The following is a 27979-nucleotide window of genomic DNA, read 5'->3' on the forward strand; positions in this document are numbered from 1 at the left end:
AATGGCCACTTATTTATTCCAACACTATTAGTTATTAGTTAAAAAATCCACTCTTTTCCCCACTGATTTGAAATGCCACTTCAAATGGTAAACTCTGCATGCATTGGTCACTGTCTGGATTTTCTATTCTGTTCCATTGTTTCTTTGTCCATTCATGCACCTCTACAATGCTGTTTTAGTTACTGTAAAATATATTTTAATTGTTGGTGGCTCTAATTCTACTTTACTACTCTCCTGTTTTAGACTTTACAAGGCCATTCTTAATTTTTAACTGTTTTTATATTTGCAACATCCAGTAGCAGTGGTCTTGCATTTAGGCTTCATATCAGCATTCATAAGGTCCACTAGGCTATCTCTGGCACCATTTAGCTTTGCAGAGAGAAGCACAACAAGAATCACAGCATATCAGCATAGAGTATCAGGTGTGTCCACATAGCAGGAGGGCATATTAATAGTGGTCCAGGTGCTATTTTCTAGTTCTGCTATTAATAGCTCAGGAAACAAGGTCATATAGGTGGGTGTAGGTTCAAATGCCTTATGCTCCTTAGAAGTTAACCACTGTTGTAATACCCACGAGTGTATGAGTGTGGCTTCTAGAGGTCACCATTATAAGGGACATGCTCAATTTCAAGAGTATGCTCCCGTTTGTGCTTCCCACCAAGCAGTTATAATCCTGGTCAGAGTCCTCCCAGTTTGGATGCAGTTCACCAATCATGAAAAATGCTGCTGGTCGCACGGCCAAATCCAACTTTATTAGGTTTCTCAGAAAACAGCTCTAGAAGGATAACCTAAGTTTAGTTTTCCAAGGAGAATGAGAAACATTATAATCAGCTTGTTTAGTCTTCAAAGAAAGGAAGAATGACCTCAGAATTTTCTATCAAAACAAACTGTCATTCAAGTATAAGGCAAGGGATAGACATTTTAAAGCATGAATAAAATCAGTGTATGTGTTTCTAGCAACTCCTTGAAGAAATTAGTTTAAAAATGAGTGTTAACATATTATATAAGCACTCCTAAATAATAACAAAAGTTGATGATATGTTGGTTCACAAAAAAAAAAAATCTCAAAAATATTCCAAAAAGTAGATATGGTGGGTGCAAATAATATTTCTGATAGCAATGAAATGGCTAATTCATAACAAAACTATGATAAAATCCCTATATGCCTATAACATAAATTTAAGGGAAACAAGTCTTAAGCAATTGAAAACATATGTAAGTATATAAGAAAAAGGAAAGCAAATTAAATATTCAATTTGTTTAAAGAATGAGGCTAACAAAAACAGAAGGCTACAACTAACAAAGATAAAAACAAAACTATAGAATTAGAAAGCAAATTTGGGGCCGGCCCTGTGACGCACTCGGGAGAGTGTGGCACTGGGAGTGCAGAGGCGCTTGCGCCGCGTCACCAAAAAAAAAAAAAAAAAAAAAGGAAAGCAAGCAAATTTGGCAGACGGAATAATAAATCCAAAGGGATGGCTCTCAAATCCTTGGGATAGACATTCCCGAGTTGTAAAACTGGCAAGAGGATAAGAGAAAATTTATTTCTCAAAGAGGCCGAGAAAGAACTTACAATTGCAAGTTTTCTAAAGTAAATGATCTAAGAAAAGGGAGGTAAGGGGACTATAATCAAGCTGAGGAGAACATTACGGCTGTCTTGGTCAGGGAGAGGGTGCCAACAGTGGACACATGCCTGAGGAATCTCAAGGACAGAGTCTGTGGCCATCAGCTGAGGCAGGAGCTACAGATGGGGCTAAGGGTGTGTGAGTGTTTCTTGTGGACTGGATCTGAGTCCCATGGAAGAGAGAGCCAGCTTGAAGCCATTTCACAATCTGGCAAGAGAAATGCCTGGATGGATAAGGGAGTTCTGAGGTGAGGCACCTCAAAGTGAGGGGAAGAAGAAGGAGGCTCTAGATTCCCAGGAACTGAGGAGCGATGTTAAGTGCCTGGCTGAAGAGAAATGAATCACCTGATAGTGAGTATTCCCAGTTGGGGGACTCTGGAGAATCCATAAACACACTACCAAGATAGGAGCCAGTTTGCTCATTTGATTAAGTCTGGAGAGTCAGCTTTTTTTTTAGAGTCAAAGGAAATCATTTCAAAAACAGAAGCAAGCTGAGGAAAGAGAAACATCTGAGCAGGGCCCCTGCTTTATTACAGCAAGCTAACCTGAATAGAGCCTGAGCTGGGGATGGGAGGAGAGAGATTCAACTTAGAGATTAGGAGAGCTTTCAGTCACTTTTACAGGGGACTAAGCATATTAATTACTCAACAAGAACTCTTTGGAGAAAGTACTTTTTGTTTTTTGTTGCTATTTGTTGCTGTTTTTTTGCTATTTGTTATTTGTTATTTTGTTGGTTTAAAATTACTTAAGAATAAGTAGGTAGACTATGGGCCTGCCTGAGATTTCATCCAGGGATGGGTAAAATATAAGCCCCCCCGCCAGAGCAAGTGTGAATGAGCAATGAGGAAAGAGATATAAAGAACTAAGTTTTACTATTGCACTCTAAGAGTCCCCTTGTTCAATGAATCCATTATAGTAGCAAAACTAAATAGATAGATAAATAAATACCTTAAGACTAAACTTAATGAGAAATGATGAAAGCCTATGTCAATAAAATTCTAAAATATTGTGACTCAAAATATACCTAAAGTGAACAAAAATACATATTCTTCAATATGAAAGTTACATATCATGAAGTTATCAATTCCTCTGTAATTAATCTAATGGTTTATGAAAATCCTAATAAAAATACTAACTTTCTTGAGAGAAGCCAATTATATTGCTTGTAGAGAAAAATGAAAACACAACAATATCTGGAAATGTTCTGGGAAAACAGCATAGTCATGATGGGGCACCTTAATGAAGGAAAAAAGCATAATACTATAAGTTAAGATATATAAATCACACACACAGACACATGCACACATGGAATAGAGCATCAGAATTAGATCTGAATAGCATCTGAATGTGTCCTAAGCACAGGAGCTTCTGTTCCCCATGGAGTTTGAGTGAGCCACACTCCTAGCATGTGGATGCATTCCCCAACCTGGAAGCTCTCCAAATCCCATTGTTTAGGGTTTTTATGGAAGTTCTATTACAAGGCACAATGGATTAAATTGTTGACCATTGGTGGTTAACTCAATCTCCAGCCCTTGTCTCCCAAGAAGTCCAGGGTTGGAGCTGAAAGCTCCAACACTCTAATCATATAGTTAATCTTTCTGGCAACTAGCCCACATCCCAAAGCTACTTAGGAGCCCCTCAACTAAGAGTCATCTCATTAGCATAGGAAGACAGTCATCGCTTAGGGAATTTTAAGGGTCTTAGGAGCTCTGTGTCAAATAATGGGGACAAAGACCAAATACTATAACAAAACATGTTCCCATCACGTATCAATCAGGAAATTCTAAGCATTTTAGAAGCTCTTGTGCTAGAAACCAAGGACAAAGACCAAATATATGGTTCTTCTTATTATTATATCATAGTACATAAAGGTATAGCTTTATTGAGGAAAATATTTATTCAATAAATGTTATAGGGATAACTGAGTAGCAATCTGAAGAAAAAAAGTTTAGATTCTGACCTCAGTACTTATTCAAAAACATTTCTGGATAGATCAAAAATTTAAGCATAAAGACTCAAGGGAGGGGTCAAGATGGCAGAGTAGTGGGTTCCTGGTGTCGCTCTCTCCTACAGAGAGACCAATTTGCAGCTTTTGAGGAGAAGTGACAGAGGACCTAAAATCTGTGCTGGCACAGACAGGAGCTGCCCGCAGCAGGACCCCAGGTCAGGTTGCTCCCCCATTTCATAGAGAGACTTTAGAGCTTCTGGGCCTACACGCCCAGGGCCTGCTGGCTGGAGAAGGCAGACAGGACTGGGGTGGGACTTCCAGCGCCTGCCATCCCATCTTTGTGAGTGACCTGAGAGGCTCTGGGCTCCCAAGCCCTGAGCCAGAGGAGTCAGTGAAGGCAGGTGGGGTGACACTTCCGGCCCAGGCCATCTGTCTCCATGAGCGACTTGAGAGGTTCTGGAATCCCATGCCCCCTGACCCACCCATGAAGGCAGGTGGGGTGGGCTTCTGGTCCAGGCTAGTTTCTGCTGTCCAGAAACAGCAGTCCCTTCAGGATCCAAGCCAGACATCAGGGTGAAATGAGTGAACTGTGATATTCCTGGCCACAATGACAAAACACCAAAGGAAAGAAACCAGAAATATGAAAAATCAAGAAAGTACATCATCACCAAAGGAAATTATTAACTTACAAGTGCTAGATCCTATAGAACAGGAAGTCTTTGAAATGACAGACAAGGAATTTAGAGTAACTATTCTAAGGAAACTCAATGAGATACAAGAAAACTCAGTGAAACAACACAATGAAATGAGAAAAACATACAGGGTCTGAGAGAAGAAATGTACAAAGAAATCAATGCCTTGAAAAAGAATGTTGCAGAGCTTGTGGAGCTCAAGGATTCATTCAATGAAATAAAAAAATACAACAAAGAGTTTAACCAGGAGACTTGAACAAGCAGAAGAGAATATTTCTGACCTCAAAGACAGGCTGTTTAAATTACTATAGGCAAACCAGAAAAAAGAAAAAAGGATCAAAAAAATTGAAGAAAATTTAAGAGATATAAGTGACAACCTTAAGCACTCAAATATCTGAATCATGGGTATTCCAGAAGGAGAGGAAAAAGGAAATGGCATTGAAAACTTAGTCAATGAAATAATAGCAGAAAACTTCCCAGGTATAGGGAAAGTCACAGATCCCCAGATTCAGGAAGCCCAAAGATCACCAAATACATTCAACCCAAAAAGGTCCTCTCCAAGTCATGTGATAATCAAGCTGACAAAATTCAAAGACCAAGAGAGAATCTTAAAAGCAGCAAGAGAGTGAGAGTAGCAGCAAGTCACCTATAAGGTGATTGGAGCCCCAATCAGAATAACATCAGAATTTTCATCAGAAACTCTAAAAGCCAGAAAAGAATGGGATGATATATTCAAAACACTAAAGGTCAAAAATTGCCAGCCAAGAATACTTTACTCAGCAAGGCTACCCTCCTGAAATGAAGGACAAATAGTATATTTCTCAGACAAACAAAAACTGTGGGAGTTCACTACCACACGACCAGCCCTAAAAGAAATTCTTAAAAAAGTACTGGGTTTGATACCAGAAAAACAACCATCACTACCATGAATACCCAAGAAAGAAAAGTACCTACCAGCAAAACAAAAATGCTAACAAAAGAGAAAAAAATAGTTTATCTATCACCACAAGAAACCAACAAATACAGAAGACAAACAGAAAATTTGAAAGAAAGAAACAAAAGATACTTAAGACATCTAAACAAATATCAGTATAATGCTAGGAGTAAATCAAAACCTTTCAATAATAACTCTGAATGTAAAGGGTCTAAATTCCCCATTCAAAAGACACAGACTGACTGACTGGATTAAAAAGATGGACCCAACAATATGCTGTCTCCAAGAGACTCACTTGACCTGTAAAGACATACATAGACTAAGAGTGAAAAGATGGAAAAAGATATATCATGCAAATAGAAATGAAAAATGAGCTGGAGTAAGCTATTCTTATATCAGGTAAAACAGACTTTAAAGCAAAAACCATTAAAAGAGATAAAGATGGCCAATATATAATGATAAAAGTATCTATCCATCAAGAAGACAGAACAATCATAAATATATACACACATAAAGTTGGAGCAGCCATATTTACAAAGCAAACACTATTAGATCTAAAGAATGAAATAGACACTAACAACATAATGGCAGGGGACCTGAACACCCCACTCATCATTGGACAGATAATCTAGGCCAAAAATCAACAGAGAAACAGAAGTTCTAAACAATACTTTAGATGAATTGGATTTGGCAGAAATCTACAGAACATTCCACCCATCAACCTCAGAATATTCATTCTTCTGATCAGAACATGGAACATTCTCCAATATAGACCACATGTCTAGGTCACAAAGCAAGGCTTAACAAATTCAAAAATATTGGAATTATTCCATGTATTTTTTCTGATCACAATGGATTAAAATTAGAAATCAATAACAAACAAAATTCTGAAAACTATACAAACTCATGGAAATTAAACAACATTCTACTTAATGACATATGGGTCCAAGAAGAAATTAAACAAGAAATCAAAAAATTTCTTGAAACTAATGAAAATAATGACACATCATACCAAAAGCTGTGGGATACTACAAAAGCAATTTTAAGGGGGAAATTTATTGCATAAAATGCTTACTTCAGAAGAATGTAAAGATGGCAAACAAATAACCTAACACTTCACCTTAAAGATCTAGAAAAAACAAGAACAATCCAAACCTAAAGTTAGTAGATGGAAAGAAATAATTAAGATCAGAGAAGAAATAAATGAAATAGAAACCCCAAAAACAATACAAAAGATCAATGAAACATAATGTTGGTTTTTTTAAAAAAAAGATAAATAAAATTGACAAACCATTAGCAAGGCTAACTAAAAAAAGAAGAGAGAAGATCCAAATAACAGAAATAAGAAATGAAAAAGGTGATATTACAACTGTTATATCTGAAATACAAGGAATCATTCGAGACTACTATAAACAACTATATGCCAACAAATTTGAAAATCTGGAGGAAATGTATAAATTTCTGGATGCATACAAGCTACCAAAACTGAGGCAAGAAGATATAGAAAATCAGAACAGATCAATAACAATAAAAGAGATTGAAGCTGTTATCAGAAAGCTCCCAACAAAAAAAAGCCTAGGACAGGACGGGTTCACTGCAGAGTTCTACCAAATATTCAAAGAAGAACTGATACCAATTCTCTACAAACTGTTTCAAAAGATTGAAACAGAGGCCATTCTCTGAAACTCATTCCATGAGGCAAATATCACCCTGATACCAAAACCAGACAAAGATGCATCAAAAATAGAAAATTACAGGCCAATATCCTTGATGAATATAGATGCAAAAATCTTCAATAAAATACTAGCTAATAGAATACAGCAACACATACAGAAAATTATATACCATGATCAAGTGGGATTCATCCCAGGAATGCGAGGTTGGTTCAACATAGGCAAACCAATAAATGTGATACACTACATTAATAAAAGCAAAGACAAAAACCAGATGATCATCTCTATTGATGCTGAAAAAGCATTTGACAAAATTCAACATCGTTTCATGATAAAGTCTCTCTACAAGTTAGGCATAGATGGAAAGTATCTCAACATAATTAAAGCCATATGCAACACGCCATAAATAAAAGCCACTCCTTAAAAACAGGAACTAGACAAGGATGCCCACTCTCACCACTCCTATTCAACATAGTGTTGGAAGTACTAGCCAGAGCAATCAGAGAAGAGAAGGAAATAAAGGGCATCCAGATTGGAAAGGATGAAGTCAAGCTGTCCCTTTTTGCCGATGATACGATCCTATATATTGAACGTCTAAAGCATCTATAAAAAAAACTCCTAGAGTCCATCATCAGATGAGTGGATAAGGAAACTGTGGTACATCTACACAATGGAATACTACTCTGCTATAAAAAAGAATGAAATACTACCATTCTCAACAACATGGATGGACTTAGAAAAAATTATATTAAGTGAAACAAGTCAGGAAAATTATATTAAGTGAAACAGAAAGAGAAATACCACATGTTCTCACTTATTTGTGGGAGCTAAAAATTAATAAATAAATAAACACACAAACAAATAAAGGGTGGGGGGAAGAAGACAGAATAAGCACAAAATTCCTTGAGCTATTTAAGCCAAGTGCACAGATATGAAGTTTGGAGAGAAGGGAGGGGGTGGAGAGGAAAGGGTAAAGGGGCATGAAAATCAAGTACAATGTGTTCTGAGAAGTAAAATAAAATAAAGTTAAATTTAAAAAATTTAAGCATAAATATGAAACAATATAATTTTGGAAGAAAATATGAGGGCTAAGAATGGGGAAGACCTTTCAAAATATGTCACAAAACCCAGAATCCATAAAAGACTGATAAATTAGACTACCAAAAATCATTATTTTTTTGCATAGCAAAAATATCAATGTGAAAGGCAATGGAAAGTGCAAATTGGAGGACATTTTTATTACTCACATTACAGACAAGGGCTGATATATTTAGTATAAGAAGATTGTCTACAAATTACCAAAAATATCAAAAATTCAATACAAAATGATGAAATGACATGAACAGAGAGATCATAGGAAGAGAAACCCGAATCAAAAGAGCAAGGCATTACTGTTTCTCAATTAAAAAGAAGGCAAAAATCAAAAACTTATAACATGGTGTGTGGCTAGTATATCATGGAATAAGAACTTACCTATCATTATGGGAGTATAATTTGGTACAACCACTGTAAATAACACTTGGCAATATCCATCAAATTAGGAAGGTATTGAGGGAATTTAGGAAATTCCATCCCAAAATATGCTGCTTTGGTACATTGATTACTTTGAGCCGAAGGCATGTAGAGAAGGGTAATTACAGGGAGGGCCTTTCTCTCAACTCCTCTTATCTGCCTAAAGACAGATCCTCCAAAAGGAACTCAATTGTCATCAATCCCCTCCCCAGGAGTTTCATCAGCCAGGGAAAGTTAACTTCTATCACAGGAGAGGAGACTAGAAGGCAGTACCATACCCAGACGAACTTTGTTACAAACTCCTCTCTGTTTTTCTAAGGACCCACCCAGCTTTTCCCAAAATCATTTACTCCCCTATGTTGCCTATATCCCTCCTCTCTTCTGCTCTGTGAATAGGGTATATAAGCTTTTAAATATCACTGTTTTTTTGTGTATTCACTTTTTTTCATATGATGCCCACATGCACATAATAAATTTCTATACTTTTTCTCCTGTTAATCTGCTTGTTGTCCATTTATTTCATAGACTTAATTATTGAACACTCAGAGGGTGAAGGGAAAGTCCCCAACAGTTCCTACCTTGTATCTATAAATTTCATTTCTAGACAATTATCTTGCAGATATACTGACACATGTAAGATATGACATCTAAGCAAGTATATTTATTGTAGAATTGTGTGTAATGGGAAATGACCTGAGACAACCTAAATGTTCATCATTAGAAAACTATTATCAGCACCACACTCTCCCGAGTGAGCCACGGGCCGGCCCAGAAAACTATTAAATCAACTTTTACAAACTCATATATAGAATACTTTGCAAGCATTAAAGACATTCTGCACGTGGGTGGTGGGGGAGTTGGGCCCACTGGGGGAACACTGGGGCACAGCAAGGACAGCTGACTGGCACCCCAATCAGCAAAGGACCACTCAGAGGAGACTGGTCAGGAATATAGAATTACATGGGATGCAGTTTGATAAAAAGACTTAGGTCCAGATCAGAGTTTCTTCACAACCCAGGTGCATTGGGTCTCTGGAGAGCTGGAAGTACCTATAAGGTCAACCATTAAACCCTGAGCTGCACAAAAACCTTCCCTAGGGAATCAGCAGCAAAGCAGCAATTTAGCTAAACCACACAGCCCAAGTACTGGCCCCCACAGGAAGTCCCCCAATTTTAGAAGTAAGCAAAGGACAAAATTTAGTTCCATACCAGGCATACTGCCAGTGCCTTGGGGCTTACCCGGGGACCTGAGGTATGGAGCCTGGGACTGGACCTCCCTCCCACAACCAGGCACACTGCCAGCACCTATCCCTCCACAACCAAGCACACCCCCAGTGCCAAGGAGCATGCCAAAAACATCACCTCCATGTGGGTGGCCCACCACAGCCACCACAATAACCACAGCTGCCACAAAAGCAGCTAGACACCACGACCACTATGCAGATGGTCTGCCAGCCACTGGAGTGCATTGACACAAGGAGAGTCACCAGCAGAGACCAAAGAAAAGAAGAGGATGTCTCTCTCCACAAATCCCATTCCAGAGTGACAGAAGAAGCATCTGCTCTATGATAATATTGGGGGACATGAACATACCTCTCAGCATGGGACAGATCATCTAAGCAACACTTCAACAGAGTAACCATTACTCTTTCAGAAGGAAAGAAGAAATCTAGGGTTATCAGAGGTGGGAGGGGGAGGGAGAGGGGTATGGGGAGAGATTGGAAAAGGGGCATAAAGAATAAGTATGATTTGTAGCAATATATATGCTAGTAATATTGATTTGATCAACATATGTCAATGTGGAACCTCAAAAATATGTATAATCAATTATGATTCAATAAAAATTAAGAAAAGTGCTGCAGTTCTATATGTATTAATATGCAACATTCCCAAACAGTATTCATAAAAATATAAAGTGCAGTACATAGTACATGGTTTATTACACAAGATATTGCTAATACATGAGATATTGCTAATAGTGGGAGCCTCTGAGGAAGGAAACTGGGAGGCCCAGGAACAGGAGCAAGATAAAGGATTAATTTTCACTGTATATTCTCTAGTGTCTTTTGAATGATTTATTTACCATTTGCATTTCTTATCTATTTATTTAATTTTTTTAAAGAAAAAATGATAATTGTGCCATTCTGGGAGGAACCATATGAGTAGTTCATTTTCAGTACATAAGGAGGCACTTGTCCATATGATGGGAGATTGGCAAATAAAAGAAGACATGTTTTCATTAGGCAAGAGCCCCCCCACAACTATATATTGCTATGCTGTGAAGAGCTCAAAAGTTAATGATTTGATTATGGCTAATTTTTATAGCGATCCAAAGACCCTCGTGGAAGCAAGGGGATCAAGACCCGACTTTCTTTAGTTATTAGATCATATTTTGATGGATTGATGTGGTCCCAGCTAAATCATCTAGTTGGAAAAGAAATTAGATGTCTTAAGTAACTCACCATGAAATAAGTTGATAATTTCAGATATGTGAAGATATATTGAAATTTTTTTCTGAAACAATCATCCTAGTTTGATAAGCAAATTTAGGGAAAAATGGTTTTGCAGTGGGAAGAAAAAGTTATGACTGGAAGTGCGGCCCACTGACCACATAATAGATATATGCAGTAATGGCCCTCAATTTGTTCCCATCTTTCTCTGTGCATTGCTTTGCAATGTGATTTTGTCACTCCTCAATAGAGATGTAGAGACTATTTCTCCCATTTGCATTTGGGCATGAGCACATGACTTACTTTGGCTGAACAATGGACAATAACAAGAGTGACTCAACAGGAGCCTTGAAAGATGTTTTCATATTGATCCTTCCTGTCTCTTGGGCACGGTTATGGACTGAATGTTTGTGGTCCCCTAAAATTTATATATTAAAGCCCTAACCCCCAATATGACTGTGTCTGGAATTATGGCCTTCAATTAAGTTTAAGTGATTAAGTTTAAATGAAGTCATAAAGGTGGAGCCCTGATACAATAGAATCAGTGTCCTTATAAGAAGAGACACAAGAGAACTCTTTTTCTCTGCATGAGCACAAGAAGTCATGTGAGCACACAGCAAGGTGGCAGCTGCCCACAAGCTAAGAGAAGAGGCCTCAGCCTGAAACCTACCTTGCTGCCATCTTGATCTTGTACTGCCCAGCCTCCAGAACTGTGAGGAAATTAATTTCTGTTCCTTAAGGCACCCAGTCTGTGGTATTTTGTTACGATAGACCGAGTAGAACAATACAAGTTCCCTTTGCTCTCTTCATGGAAAAGAACAAACACCTTCTTTGTAAGTCTACAACAGTTGAAGATAGTTTAGCTGTATCACTGGACAGACCTGAGTTAACTTTATTTTCTTATTTTGTAGACGAGGAAACAGAACAGAGCTAGTTACCCACCGCTCACATAGAAGGTCCTGAAAAGCCATCTCATCCCTGAAAGAGAAAATCAGTGATGAGGAAAGGGATTCAAGAAAGAAATAAGGGCCTGGGAAAGTTATTTTGAGAACAGAGCAGGAGAGAGCAATCCAGTTGATATAATACCGCAATTCCTTAGTCTGAGATTGTCTGTTTAAAAAATTAGAACTTCCACTGGACTTGAAAATACTGGTTTACATATTAACTATATGGGAAAAAAAATTTAACTGATGATTTCCCCAAATTCCTTTTATTTGGTGGAAGTAGATAAGTCTAAGGAAGTATTTTACAAGATCTTAAAAGTTTACATTAAAATCCTGATGTAACTCCTGCTTCTACTATATCTGATAGGTTAAATAAATAACACTTTATTGAAATAAGTGAAACTTATGAGAGAATAGTTAAAGCCATGAGATGCAACACAGTCAGGTTCGAGGCTTTGTAGTCAGGCAGACCTGGATTCTGGTCTCAGCTCTTCCCTTACTGGCTGTGTGAGCATGGCAAACAACTTGACTTACCCAAGAACGTTAATGAGAATAATAACACACACTTAATAATTATTTTTGATAATTACAGATAAAATATACATAAGTATATTTTACTTTAAACTTTACTATAAATTTATAGTAAATTTACTATAAATTTACTATAAATTTATAAATTTACTATAGTAATTTAAACTTTACTATAGTAAAGTTTACTATACATAATAAATCCAATAATTGGTCATTGGTAGCTTTTTGGCTAATAGAATACTAACAGAAATCAGTATGAGAAATCACTTAGAAGAATTCTCTAAATTCTTAGTCTTAAAAACATGTTAGAAAGAGATATAGTAATGCTGAAATGCTAAAAACAGAGCAGCTTTATGAAGGTGTTGGTTATAAAAGGTGGATGCTTTTACACTTCCAGTGATGATTGGTGAAGACACTTGGATCAACCCTTCTACTAAGGACAAATAGAAATGCTGGGCAAAACATTTTTAAAAGCTGTTTAAAGGGGTTGAAAAGGTAAGAAGATAGTGACGAAATACTGGGACAAGATATGAGGAGGAAAGAGGTTCAGAGAGATAAACCTGGCTTCTGGAATCACTGGTTTCATGGGGCATTTGCTTATTCTGGAGAGGGCAGACAAGAGGCTTGTGGGGTTTTTGACAGTTTTTTTTTTTTTAGGATTACATATATTTGTGTGGTACAGAATCGAATGTCAATACATGTATACAATGTGGTGATCAAATCAGGATAATTAGGATAGTCATGTTTACAAGGGCTGGCCGGTTAGCTCAGCTGGTTGCAGCACAGCTTTAGAACACCAAGGTCATGGGTTCAGATGCCCGTACTAGCCAGCTGCCAAAAAAACAAAAAGAAAAGGGATAGTCATGTTTCCAAAACTTAATCAATCTTTGTGACCCTTAACTAATTTCTTGCTAACTCCTCTCCCGCTTCTCACCTCTAATAATCACAGTTCTATTTTCTCTCTTTTTTTTTTTTTTAAAGTTCAATGTATTATTGTGATTGTTTCTCTTTTTCTTTTCTTTCTTTTAGCTCCCACTTATGAGTGAGGACATGTGGTATTTCTGTTTCTGTGAAGAGGGTTGCGTTTTTGATGATCTTGTGGGGTTGAGGGACGTGGATGGGAATTCATTGTGGTGTGTGTGGAAACTTTTCAAATATGGTTGCAAATTCTTTGACAGTTCTCCCATTTAGAGGAGGAGTCTATGAACCCTCCCCTTATATCTGGGCAAGTTTGTGAGGCACTAGGACACAATAAAATTGTGGTGGCAGTGACACTGCTTCATAATTTTGAAATCAATTGATGAAAGATATTGCAGATTCATTATTACTCTTGCTTTTGGAGCCTGAGCCAACACGTAAAAACTCTGACTACCTTGAAGTCATCATGCTGTGAGGAGATCCAGGTCACATTGAGAGTCACATGTACGTGCTCTACTTGACAGTCTCAGCTAAAGTTCCAATTTATAATTGGGATTATCCAATATATCCATATTATCCATATTATGGATCCAAAACTCAAAAAGAAGTCATGAGTAGAGTAACTAATAGGAAATGTATAAACATTATAACTAAACTATTTAAGTTTTTTAAAATCTCACTCCTTATTGTTAGCCAATTATGTTATGACCGATGTCAGTCTAAGATGGTGGCAGGTGGACAGGAAGAACACCCAAAATGGCTGCAGAAAGTTTCAGGTCCCTAGAATAGCACATTTTCTGAGAACCACAAAAGACTCCCCCTCCCCTTCTGCTCACCACCACTTCACCTTCCCATGAGTGAGATTTTCCCCACCTATAGGAAAGTCCCAGCTCAGCTTAAATTCTCGCTTGGTCCTCTCATCCAGTGACAATGAGACAGCTCAACCTATTAGGATATATAAGGCACTCCCTAGTTCTGTATGCGGCTGCTCCCGCTTTGAGAGGGCAGCCCACCTGCTCACCCCCGAAGCCCTCCAATATACATTCTGGCTGAGTATCTGTCTCTTGGTGGAATTTTTTGTGACTCTGGGCCATCCCTTTCACTTATTACTTTTTACTCCATTGTGTGTAAACTATGTGTATTGAAAATTATTAAATGATATTTCATAATTAAACTTTTTAATTTAAAAGTCAAGCGTGGAGGAATGTGTTAATATTTTAATGCCAAGTAACTATACACAGGGGACAATGACATGTCATAGAATTTGTGGCATGGCAACATTGCCTACTGCATGGAACCTTGCACAATTGTGAAGTGTGGGAAGAAATTATCGGATACTGGAAGATTTTTTTTTCTTTTCTTTTTTGTGCAAATCCAGTGTGTATCAGTAATGCAAGAGCTCAAAGCAAAAAAGAGCAAACACAACAAAAAGTAGACACCAACCTGGTATCTTGTGGGACCAGCAATAAAACAGCAGAGTAACACCAATGAAACCAAGGATGCGAAACAGTCCCCCAAGCACTCTGGCAAGGTATCTTCTATAGCCATCAGGCCCTGATTGAAGAAACCCGTGCTTCAGCCTTGGAGAGTAAAGACTGGGACCCTGGAATTCCTATCAGTACTATGTAGGAATGATAAGTATAAATTCATGTAAGGGCATTGAAGTGTTGTCTGTAGTTTTCAGGTTAGTGTGGGGAGAAGAGAAGCAGTTAGATGTTGAGATCACCTTTCCCACCTTCCCGCATACCGCAGACAACACTCAAGACAGCTCCTATCTTCTGAAACCCCAATATGGTATCAATAGAGACTGGTGGGACAGAGCCATTGACCATAGTACTTTGTTTCTAGGTACCACAACCCACCTGAGATGAAGAGTGTCACTGCCTCACTGTGCTGGGCCCCCAGGCCATTGTCAGCCTCACAGGAGTAGTTTCCAGAATGTTCTGCAGTCAGAGAGAGGTTGAAGGATGCTCCTCCTCCAGAGGGGGCTGAGCTGTTCCCCAAGGTGACATCCTCATGATAAAACTGGTACAGGATCGGAAGAGAGCCTCTCAGGGCCTCACAATGAAGCTCTTACCATGTCCCCCACCAGAGCCTGGGCCCTGGGGGCTCTGAGGGTGAGGATAGGGCGAGACACTGGAACTGAGAGACACAAAGGGCTATCAGAGAGGGTTTGTGATGCTTCCATAGACTCACAAACTCCTACGCTAGGGTCTCAGCAAAGGGCCTGGGCCTTGGTCATTGTGTATTCATTCCGTTTTCACATCCTCTCTAGAACAGTCAGAGGTAATTTTCTCAACAATGTATTTAGAAATTCGGGAGAATATCAATTCTGGGGTGTGTCTAGAGACATGTTCATTTGTTTTTCTCATCTTTTTTTTTTTTTAATGGCAATCCAGCCTTCTTTTTATTTCCTTCCACAAAAAGAAAGATGTCAGTAGTTAACTTGCAAGGGTAAACCATCTGCAAACTGTTTTCGGTTCTCCACGGCACTGATAACTGGGACCTCCTAGAATTGCCTCATGACTTCTGGGTCCCATGCCCTTGGTTTTAAGAATTCTGGCTGAGATGAATGAGAGTATAACTCACTTCTCACAGGGACATCTACCACCTTGCTCTGGATGGGATCATGGCTGTTGTCAGCTCTGCAGTAATACGCGCCAGCATCGCCCTCCTTCACAGCCAGGAGCTCCAGCTCTGCCGACAGGGAACGCTGGCTCTTCTTTCCCAGACTGGTTCCTGTAGCCTCTCTGTGCCAGGAGAATGTGATGTTTCCTGTGCCCTCAGCCACTGAGCAGAGCAGGACCAGCTTCCCTCCTTCGATCACCTGTCCTCCAGGGGCCCAGGTCTCCAAGCTTACGTTAGAGACAGGGACTCCTAGATGAAGATAACATAACACATGAGAACACTGACTATGGGAAAACAGGGGTAAACTGATTCTACTCTCTAATGCAAGGAGTCGGAATATGGGGATTGTATATGTAATCCATTAGAAGTATTCCTGCAAAGATAGGGAATCCATTACAATTATCTTTGAGGAATGTGGATACAGATACTCGTATATTCTAATCTTGATCTTGACTAATTTCATAGGTAGTGATAATTTAAAAATTTGTGATGAATCATCCACTCCATGAGTCAGTAAACTTTTTAATATTTTTGGATGGGTCATTGTGCAGACAGATGCCTTTTGCACAGAATGAAGAGAGCCACTTATAGCATCAGTTCTACCTAGGAAAAGGCACTGTTCTTAATAACAATCCCAATAACATTCCCCTATCATTTCTAATTTCCAGGCTCACCCAGATCATAACTGACCTCTGACCACTCCAGTTCACTCTGGTCTCTGCTTTATCTGACGCTTCATTTAGCCCCATATGCTGTAGCACATCATTGCCTTCTAGTAAGTCCATTTGTGTTGTGATCCCAGAATGTGGAGCCATTCAGTGAGCCACTGGAGAGCAGGTGCCTTGTCTATTAAAGTACCCATCCCACTGCTAAGTGCTGAGGCGCACAGACAGTGATCAATGAAGACTTGATCAATGAATATGACTTGACGAATAAAGAAGAGAAAAACTTAAGGAGGTAGTCTATTTCTGATTCTAATGAAGAGAGATGTCAGGAGCAATCTGTAAAGTTTCTCTAGCCCAGTTCCACTTTCCATAAGGACAAGAGTTGCACAAAGAAACAGAAGGTCTAGCAGTCCAAGCTGAAGCTTCAGTACTCTGATCTTTGTTTCCCAGGCCCACCCCCACTGATACTTACTCTGCACATGAATCTGGGATTGGAGGCTACGTTTTCTGACACTGTGAGTCACTGTCTCTGCTTCACACCAGTAGGACCCTGAGTCTTCACCCCACATATCAGCAATCTGGAATTTGGGGGAGCTGCTCCAGCCTGACCCCAGGGTCCAGCTGTCTCTGAAGAAGCAGAACTGGAGCTGGACATTGGACCTCTGTGGAGGGAGCTGGGTCTCACAGGTCAGGGTCATGGGGCTCCCTTCTGTGGGCTGGAAGGAGCTGGCTGTCAGCACAGGACATGGAAACAGCTCTAGAGAGAAGGGTTACAACTGAGAACAGAGCAGTGAGATCCAGGGTTTCTACTGAAAAGCCCCTAGTGAGAAGCAACCCGAGCAAACAGGACATTCAGAACCAGAAACATGTCACCTCTCATGTATCCCTTGCATGGTCAAACCACAAGCACTCCAGTCCATATTTGGTCTGTGGGCAGCTTTCCCCTACCAGTTACCCACCCTGCTCTGCTACCACAGTCTCCTGCTCAGCCCAGCTCCCACGGGAGTGAAGGCTTTACCTTGGACTTTGATATTCACTATTTTTGAAGTTTCTGTCCATGGGAAGATTGTTTTTGTAGTAGCAGTACAATAATAGTTGCCACTGTCACTCATAACTGCTCTTTGGATAGTGAAGTTTGAGAGTTCCTCTGAAAAAAATAACTCCTTTTTATCCTTGTAGTAAGTTATCCTCTTTATTTTCCAGTTGTATTTTTTTTGGCATGTCAGAACTATGCTATCTCCTTCAAAGACAGAAGAGGGAGCCAGGAGAGTCAACCAGCCTGCAAGAGAGAGAAGGAGACTGGATTTGCCATTTCTGCAGAGAACTCAGTTGTCTGACCTGCTCGCCTTGCTCTTGGGCAGTGAGATGGTGTCAGGCATAGCCTCTACATATTTAAACACAATGGTTGTTCCAATCCATGCCTTAATTACTCAGTGTTGCATCCCATTTTTCCTGAGGGAGTATTTTAGTTCAGGCTGCAGTAACAAAATACCACAAATTGTGTGGCTTATCAACAACAGAAACTTATTATCAATGATTCTGGAGGTTGAAAGTCCAAGGTCAGGATGCCAGCATCATTGGGTTCTGATGAGAGCCCACTTCCAGGTTGCCGACTGCTGACTTTTTGTTGTATTCTCACAAGGCGAAAGAAAAGCTAGCTAGCTTTTTGTCCTCTTTTATAAGGGCATTAATTCTATTCATGAGGGCTCCACTCTCATGATTTAATTACCTCCCAAAGGCCACCTCCAAATACCATCACATTGGGATTAGGGTTTCAACATATGAATTTGGGTGGGAGTAGGGTACACAAACATTCAGTCCATTGCAGGGGGTGTTGGTAAACAGCTTTTTACATGGATGAGAGTGTTCTGCTAAAGTGCCTTGTTTTTAGCCCTCTCCATTGGTGAAATCACACAGGGGACCACAGTCTTCAGTGGGCACTTTACTTTTCATCCCCTATACCTTTATCCAACCCTTAGAGGCACTGCACTGTATTACAAATTCAGGTCTCACCCCTTCTTTTTGCCTCACCAGATGAAACCACCTAGTGGCCTGGATTACTGGGGAATAAGCCAGATACTGGAATAAGGTCCAGTAGCTTTAATTCTCATAACTTTCCACTTGAATGCTTTCAGAAAAATTTCCCCACCAATTCAATGAGGTAGAGATTATTTTTAACCCAAGATTCAGTTCCTAGGGACAGATAATAATGAGAAAAAAGTCATTGCCAAAGACAATTGTCCTCCCCAGGGTGGCTCTTCTTAGATTGATCATAGGTCCTCTAATTTTACCTGGTCACTACACTTATTTATGGTACTAGACTATGTTCTGTGTCTGCTACATCTCCACTGTATTTTAAGATTATAGTTGGGGATTTTGACCTCGAGGGACTAAATTATATCTCAAATAAAAATTTCCCTATTGCTATTGAATTGTATCATCACTGCATGGATTTGAATGTGTAATGTATGGAAGCAGAGGTCAATCATATAAGAGAATGTGATGGCTCATAAAATACCATTGCAGAGTCAGAGCCAAAATGCCACAGGAGACTTGTGGAACTTAAAATTCTAATTTTTGGTGCTGTTCCAGGAAAAATTTCTGAGGAGAATGCTGTTGGGGACAGGAGGGAAACATTCTGAGTCACGGTTAGAGAAGCTATTGAAAGGACACATGACAGGTGGCCTCACTTGCTCAGAGCTGCTGGTGACTAAGTGGGCCTTTGGGTTGGTTATTAGGGATTATTCATGTCTTCAAACTCTTTTTTAAGGGACAGACTTCCCAAAGAGTAAGCCACAGGTGGACAGAAGGGGGTGCAGATGATGCTGAATCCATAGCAGGAGACCAGCAAGCGGGAGCAGCAGGTGAGCCTACTGTAGCCCCTAGAGAGGAATCCACAGGGAGAGGGGCATAAAGCTTAGAGACCTGGAAGCGAACTTGCCCCAAGAGTGCTCCATTGCCAAGAATCACTGACTAATTTTAGTTCTCAGAACATTTAACCTAGTGGATATGAGCCTAATCACATTGTTTTAAATTCAAGTCTGTCACTTACTAGCTGTGTCATCTTGGACAAAGCACCTTATCTCTCTATACCTCAGTTTTCTCACCTGAGAAATGGAACAATAAAGAGTATTTGCCTCTCATAAGGATGTTTTAAGGATTCTATGAGATAAGCATAAAATTGTGATTGCAAATATGGGCCAGTCAGTTAGCTATGAATATTCACAGCCTTGAGGGAGAATGTCTTTGTTGCTGAAGCTAATGATGGCTGAGGAGGAACAAGAGGACATCACCTTAAGAGAAACCAAAATAATTGGTTTTAAGTCTGTGAGATGAAGTGACTTGGGGAGACTGAAGGGACGAAGGTGACTTGAAGTCTAAATCTCTGAGAGTTATGTCCTAGGGAGTGGACATAGTTGATCCTCATATGCTATGAAAGAGTCAGAATATGGTTTGTGTTAGAGTTTGTTTCCACTTGCTTCGATAATTGTTGTGACTACTCATATGCCCACTGCCTGGCAGTTTGGAGGTCTCAGCAGAGGTGTGCAGACTCTGCATTTGCTGTCATTGTGGTGTAGCCTCAAGGGTTCTGTTCTGTGTACACTTACTTATAGGGGAGTAAAAAGAGTTAGAGGTCCTGAGGAGCAGGGAGACAAAGCCCCAGTGCTGAATTGTTCACCTCAGGGAGTTCCAAATCCTCTACAACTAGGATTGATGGGGAAGAGACAGACACAGTCAGGCTGAGGGTGGCCACACCTACAGAGGGACACAGGAGAATCTTGCATATCCCCAGAGAGTACACAAGAGAATTTCATTGTGGGGATAATGGTAGGAGGCAGGGAGAAGGTTAGGTGGTGAACAGAGAAGCCCTTAAATAGAGCAAATAAAATAGGAACACAAAGATTTTACTAAGAAGGGAAGAAGCAAGATGGTTGTACAGGGCACTCCAGGGGCCATCTCACCACAGATACACCAATTTGAATATCCATCCATGCAGAAAAATACCTTCCCAAGAGCTAAGAGAACCAGGTAAGAGATCACAGTGCCTAGTTTTAGCATAATAAAAAGAAAAGATGCATTAAGAGGGTAGAAAGACAGAATTGCACTGCTCGCTTCACCCCCTCCCCCAACGCCATGCAGTGTGCAGCTCAGAGAAACACAAAGCCTGCTTGGGAGAGGGAGAGGGAGAGGAGGAGGGGGAGGGAGAAGGAGAGGGAGAGGAAAGTGAGGGCAGGACTTTGAAGGGAGCCCAATGCCAGCCACCACCATGAAAGCCAAGGTGACATGAAAGTTCCCCTGTGTTGTTGTCTTAACTGCTGCAGATCTTGAGACCCAGCTTTAAGGAGCCACTTGCTCCATATCTTCTCCAACCCCAGGCAGCACAGAGCAGAAAGAGACATGGCCCCCTTGAAGAAAAGAGAGGGAAGTAGACCTGGGGGCCAAGGGCCAGGCCCACCAGGGTGAAGCCCAATACCAGGCAGAGACCAGAAGAACCTGACGTCAGGCCACTGATCACAGACATAACATCTGGAATCACTCAGATATTGGGGGAAACTGCAAACATACAGCAAACTTGGGCTTAGGACATCCTCTAGTGTTAAAAACGTGGCAACATACCAGCTGCAGACTGGCAGCAAACCAGAGCATAGGGCATAGTCAGTCATCTACCACTGAAACAATGGCAGCAACCATAGGCTCAGAATTTATAGCTAGCCTGCCTAAAAGCTCACAAAAAATGGGCACAAACAAAGCCAGAGAGCGAAGACTAGAATAAGTACCTAATCCTTCAATATGCATGACCACAGCATCCATGATCTCACTGAACAGACAAATTAAGGTGCCAGAGACTGACCCTAAAGCAATGGGAGATGTGTGATCTCTCAAAGAATTCAAAATAGCTATTCTAAGGAAATTTAATGAGTTACAAGAAAATACAGGGAAGTCATTCAATAATTTCTCAGAGAAATTTAACAAAGAGATAGAAATAAATTTTAAAATCAAACAGAAATTCTGGAATTGAAAAATTCAGTGAACCAACTTAACAATGCACTAGAGAGCATCAATAGCAAAACTGATTAAGTAGGAGAAAGAATTAGCAAGTTTAAAGACAGGCCATTTGAAGAGATACAGGTGGAGGGGAAAAACTCCCCACAAAGAAATGAATAAAGCCTTCACAGACAGTGGCACAGTGGGACAGTGTCAAAAGAGCAAATATTCAAGCCATAGGAGTTCCTGAGGGCCTTGAGAATGCCAAAAGGGTAGAATGCTTATTCAAGAGATAACAACAGAAAGCTCCCTAAACCTAGAGAAGATACAAATATTCAGGTACATGTAGGTCAAAGGACACCAATCATATTCAATCCAAATAAGACTACTCCAAGAAATATTGCAATCAAGCTCACAGAAGTCAAAGATAAAGACAGAATCCTAAAAGCAGCAAGAGAAAAAAAGAAAACAAATAACACATAAGAGAGTCCCAATTCACCTGGCAGCAGACTTCTCAGTGGAAACCTTACAGGCCAGGAGGGAGTGGAATGATATATTTGAAGTAATGAAGGAAAAAATTGTCAACAAGAATACTCTATCCAGCAAAACTATTTCTCAGAAATGAAGGAGAGATCAATACTTTCCCAAACAAAAACTGACAGAATTTATTACTACCAGACCTGTCTTACAAGAAATGCAAAGGAGGTTCTCCAATCTGAAAGAAAAAGGTGCTAACATGTAACAAGAGAACATCTAAAGGTACATAACTCACTGGTGAGAGCAAGTATATAGACAAAAAGAATTCTCTAATATCATAACCATGGAGCATAAAACACTTATAAAATCAGCAGGAAGACTAAAAGGCAAAATTATTAAAAATAATAATAACTACACTAATTTGCCAAGAGATAGGCAATATAAAAAGTTCTAGAAATGGGACATCAAAAATCCAAATATGGGGGAGGGAAGATGGAGATAAGGTGCAGAGTGTTTTTAATATTTATTGTAACTTTTTCTTTTGCTTTTTGTTTGCTTGTTTTTTGTTTCTTTTTCTATCTTTACAATAAAAATTAGGTTGCTGTCAGTCTAAAATTAGTTTTTATAATTACAATATGTTTTGTGTAAGCCTCATGGTAACTGCAAACAAAAACCTATGAGAGATCCACCAAAAATAAAAAGCAAGGAATCAAAATATACAACTAGAGAAAAAATTTTAATCACAAAGAAAGTCAGCAAGAGAGGGAGAAAAGAAGGAAAAACTGCAAAAAAAACCCCTATTAAAAATTAATAAAATGGCTGTAGTAAGGCTTACTGATCAATAATTACTTTAAGTGTAGATGGATTAAATCTCCTAGTTAAAAGACACAGAGTATCTGAATGGATTAAAACACAAGATCCATCGATATGCTACTTACAAGAAACTCTATTTGCAAAGAAACACATAAACTAAAAGTGAAGGGGTTGAAAAAGATATTCCATGCAAATGGAAAAAAGAGCAGGAGTAGCTATACTTATAACAGATAAATAGATTTCAAATCAAAAGCTGTAAAAAGAGATGAGGAAGGTTGCTATATAATAATAAAGGGGTCAATCCATCATGAGCATAGAAAAATTGTAAATATATATGCACCCAACTTTGGTGCACTTAACTATATAAAGCAAATATTAATAGACCTGAAAGGAGTGAGAGATTCTAATACAATAATAGTAGGAGACTTTAACACGCACTCTCAGCAATGGGCAGATACTCCAGATAAAAAATCAACAAAGAAACAATAGAGTTAAATGGTATGCTAGACCAAATGGACGTAACAGACATCTTTAGAATATTTCACACAACAACTGCAGCATACATATCTAAAGTACATGGAACATTCTTTAGGATAGATCATCTGGTAAGTAACAAGTCTAGACAAGTTTTAAAAATTTAAAATCATATCAAATATCTTTTCTGACCACAGTGCAATAAAACTAGGAATCAATAACAAAAAGAACTTAGAAAACTATACAAATGCATGGAAATTAAACAACATGCTCCTGAACAATTATAGGTGCAAGGAAAAAATTAAGAATGAAATTTAAAAATTGCTAGAGACAAATGATAACGAAAACCCAATATATCAGAGCTTATGGAATATAGCAAAGTTAGAACTAAGAGGGAAATTTACAGCAATTAACATCTACATCAAAAAATGTAAAGCTCACATCTAAAAAATCTAATGTTCCAACTCAGATCAGAGAAGAAATAAACTAAATTGAGACTAAAATAACAACACAAAAGATCAACAAAATTAAGAGTTGGTTTTTTGAAAACATAAACAAAATTGGCAAAACATTAGCTAGTCTAAATGATAAGAAAGAAAGAAGACTCACATTAATAGAATCAGAGATGAAAAAGGAGACATTGCAACTGACATCACAGAAATACAAAGGATCATTAGAGACTATAAAGAACAACTATATGCTAACAAACTGGAAAGCCCAAAAGAAATGAATAAATTTCTGGACACTTACAGCTTACCAAAATTGAATCCTGAAGAAATATAAAATCTGAATAGACCAATAACCAGTAATGAGATCAAATCAGTGATAAAAAGCCTCCCATCAAAGAAAAGCCCAGGACCAGATGGCTTCACTATTGAATTGTACAAACTTTTAAAGAAGAAGTAATACCAATTCTTCTCAAACTATTCCAAAATATCAAAGGGAAGTGTAGTGGATTGAATTATGTCCCCACAAAACTCACTGAAGCTTAAATTGTGAGACTTGAATTATTTTATGTATTAGAAACTTAGCCTCCACTGTGACTGTTTAAGAGGGTGGGAAATCCTATTATGGCAATTGAAAGGTGGAGCTTTGAAGAGGTAATTGGATTGTAGAACCATGCAGTAGTGAATGGATTAAAAATGGTGGTCAGAGGCATGGTTCTGAGGGCTTTAAAAGAAGAGGAGAGTCTCTCTTTCTCTCTGTTTTTATCATCTTGCAATGTGAGACCCCTGGGTCACTGTCACCATCACCAGAAGGATTTTGGACTTCCCAGCCTCAGAAACTGTAAGCAATAAATTGTGTTTTCTTTGTAAATCATCCAGTTTCAGGTATTTTGCTATATGCAACAAAAATGGACTAATACAGAAAATTGGTACCAAGGAGTGAGGTGTTTTTATACAGATACCTGAAAATGTGGAAGTGGCTTTGGAACTGGGTAATGGGCAAAGGTTGGAGGAGTTTAGAGGACTTAGAAGAAGAAAAAAGATGAGGAAACGTTTGGAACATTTTAGAGTTTGGTTAAATGACTGTGACCAGAATGTTGATAGAAATGTGTACAGTGAAGGCCATGCCAATGATGAGGTCTCAGATAGAAATGAGGAACTTATCAGGTATTGGACAAAAGATCACCCTTGCTACATCATAGCAAGGAACTTGGCTGCATTGTGTCCATACCCTTGGACTTTGTGGAAGGTGGGACTTATGAGATGTGAAACAGAATGTCTGGTGAAAGAAATTTCCAAGCAGCAAAGCATTCAGGAAGCAGCATGGCTACTTGCAATAGCCTGTGCTGAATTATGGCAGAAAAGGCATGATGCAAAGCTGGAATTTAAAAGGAAAGCAGACTGTAAAGATTTGGAAAATTTGTAGCCTGGCCACGTGGTAAAAAAGCAGAGAGCAGTAGAAAAACACAAGGGTGAAGCAGATTAACTGCTGTTAAAGACATTAGCTTAGCTATGAGGCAACCAGATGCTAATAGCCAAGACAATGGGAGAAAGGCCCTGAAGGCATTTCAGAAGCCTGGAAGGGTGCCCCTCCCATTACAGAGCCATAGGCCTAAGAGGCCCAAGTTGTTCCAGAGGACAGACCCAGGTGGGTGCCGCTGCCCTCAGGAACCTGCTCCTTGCATCCCAGCTGCTCTGGCTGGAACAGCCCTGCTTTGAGTGGCTCCAAGTGTGTTTCATGCAGCAGCTTTGGAGAGCACAAGCCAGAAACCTTGGTGGCATCCATGTGGTATTAAGTCTGCAGGCCAGCAGAATATGAGAGCAGTGGAGGCATTGAAGCCTCCACCCAGAGTTCAGAGGATGTACGGAAAAGCCTGGGGCCCAGGCAGAGACCAGCTGCAGGGGTAGAGCCACCGCAGTGGCCATCTACTAGAGCAATGCCTTGCAGAAAAGTGGGGTCAGAGTCCCCACAGAGAGCCCCAACAAGGGAAATGTCAGTAGAGCCACGACTCCAGAACTGTAAGGTAACTGGCAACGTGCAATGCAGGCCTTGAGAAGCTTTAGACACCAGCACAGCCCTCTGAGCTGTGCCTGGCAGAGCTGTGTGAGCGAGGCTGCAGGTGCCCAGTTGCCCCATTGTGCCCAGGATGCAGAACTTGGAGTCAAAGAAGAATATTTTGGAGCCTTAAGACTTAAGGTCTGCCTTGTTGGGTTTCAGACTTGTTTGAGGCCTGTTTCTCATTTCTTCTGGTCTATTCCTCCCTTTTGGAATGGTAATGTGTACCCAATGTCTGTTTCACCCTTGTGTCTTGGCAGTAAATAAATTTAGTTTTGATATTTACAGGTTCACAGCTGGAAGGAGTTTTTCCTTTGGTCTCCATGGGGAAAATAGAATAATTTAGTCAGGCTCAGGTCTGGCTGGGGGCATGGAGCAGCACATTTCTTGTAAACAAGTTATGTGGGTGGAGTTAGTGTGCATGTGCACCCATGTATCTTTCTAGTTAATTGCAATTGTGTGTTCTGCTTTTGGGAAGCAGAGCTGGCTGCCAGAGCTCCAGTCAAAAATAGAGCATGTTTACTCTGCTGGCAGCTGCTCAGTTTCAGTTTTTCTTTGGATTTTGCTGGTAGCAGTTGAGTTTTTGAGTTTCTCTTCATACTGCCTAGCTCATAGTGTTATGTGTGCTGAATAAAGACTACTTTTTCTTCAACCAAGCCTCCAAGGAACTTTTTGCTGGTTACCTGACTCATAGACCTGCGTGTGAAGGGTTTGTGAATGGGCTCAAGGGGACTGTGAGCTCCAGACCCTAGCCCTACCTCTACAGTCTCAGATGAGACTCTGGACTTTTAAGTTGGTGCTGGAGCAAGCTAAGACTTTTGGGACTGTTGGGATGGAATGATTATATTTTATATGTGAGAGGTACATGACTTTGGGGAGGCCAGGTGTGGAATGATGGAGTTTGGATGTATTGTCCTCCCAGAACTTGTGGAAATCTGATCCCCAGTGTAGTAGTTTGAGTCACGGATGGATCCCTCATGAATGGATTAGTGCTCTCCCTAGGTGTAGGGGAGTAATAAGTGAGTTCTCACTCTATTAGTTCCCATGAGAGCTGGTTGATTAAAAGACCCTGGCACCTACCTCCTCTCTTGCTTCCTCTCTCCATGTGATCTGCTTATACCCACTCACTATCTACCACCTTCTGCCATGAGTAGAAGCATCCTGAGGCCCATGCCAGATGCAGCTGACCCAGAACTATAAGCCAAATAAACCTCTGTCCTTTATAAATTACCCAGTCTCAGGTATTCTGTTGTAGCAACACAAAATGGACTAAGACAGGGAGGAAACTCTTCCAAACTCATTCTACAGGGCCAGTATTACCTTGATACCAAAACTGGACAAGGATATAACAACAGCAAAAAGAAACAAACAAACAAACAAAAAAACGGGCTTCTTTCCTTGTATGAACATAGATGCAAAAATCCTCACAAAATACTAGCAAGCCAAATCCAACAGCACATCAAAAAGATTATCCCCCATGATTAAATGGGATTCATCCCACGTATGCAGAAAGGTTCATATGTCACTCAGTGGGATGGAGGGCAAAAACCATATGGTCATCTCAATAGATGCAAAAAAAAGCATTCAATAAAATTCAACACCTCTTCGTAATAAAAACTCTTAACAAATTAGGCATAGAAAGAACATACATCAACATACTAAAGACCATATATAACAAATCCACAGCCAACATCATACTGAATGGGAAGAGCTGAAAATTTTCCCTCTAAAATCTGGAAAAAGAAAATGATGCCCACTCTCACCACTTTTATTTAACATTCAAGTGGAAACACTTACCAGAGAAATTAGGCAAGAGAAAGAAATTAATGGCATCCAAATTGGAAAGGAGAAAGTCAAATTGTCCCTGTTTATTGACAACATGATCTTATATACAGAAATATATAAGATCCAAAGACTCCACCAAAAAATTATTAGAACTAATAAACAAATTCAGCAAAGTTGCAGAATACAAAATCAACATACAAAAAGTACTAGCATTTTTATAAAACAATAGCAAATAATCTGAAAAAGAAATTTAAAAAAACAATCCTGTTTACAATAGCTACAAAAAATACCTAGGAATAAATTTAACCAAAAAGGTGAAAAATCTCTATAATGAAAACTATAAAACATTGATGAAGGAAATTAAAGAAGACACAATAAATAAAAAGATAACACATTTGTAGATTGAAAGAGTTAATACTGTTAA

General features: G+C 39.4%; 1 protein-coding gene across 1 annotated transcript in view; it reads right to left on the bottom strand.

Moving 5' to 3' along the window:
- Positions 1-27979, bottom strand: part of LOC134384292 (Fc receptor-like protein 2) — a 37873-nt gene that overhangs the window by 2644 nt on the left and 7250 nt on the right. Inside the window, 6 exon segments of the mRNA XM_063105855.1 lie at positions 14669-14779; positions 15088-15298; positions 15300-15367; positions 15815-16102; positions 16991-17275; positions 17537-17797. Coding sequence (XP_062961925.1) covers positions 14669-14779; positions 15088-15298; positions 15300-15367; positions 15815-16102; positions 16991-17275; positions 17537-17797 — 1224 coding nt within the window.

Source organism: Cynocephalus volans, chromosome 8, assembly GCF_027409185.1.
Source record: "Cynocephalus volans isolate mCynVol1 chromosome 8, mCynVol1.pri, whole genome shotgun sequence".
In the NCBI taxonomy this organism is placed as follows: Eukaryota; Metazoa; Chordata; class Mammalia; order Dermoptera; family Cynocephalidae; genus Cynocephalus; species Cynocephalus volans.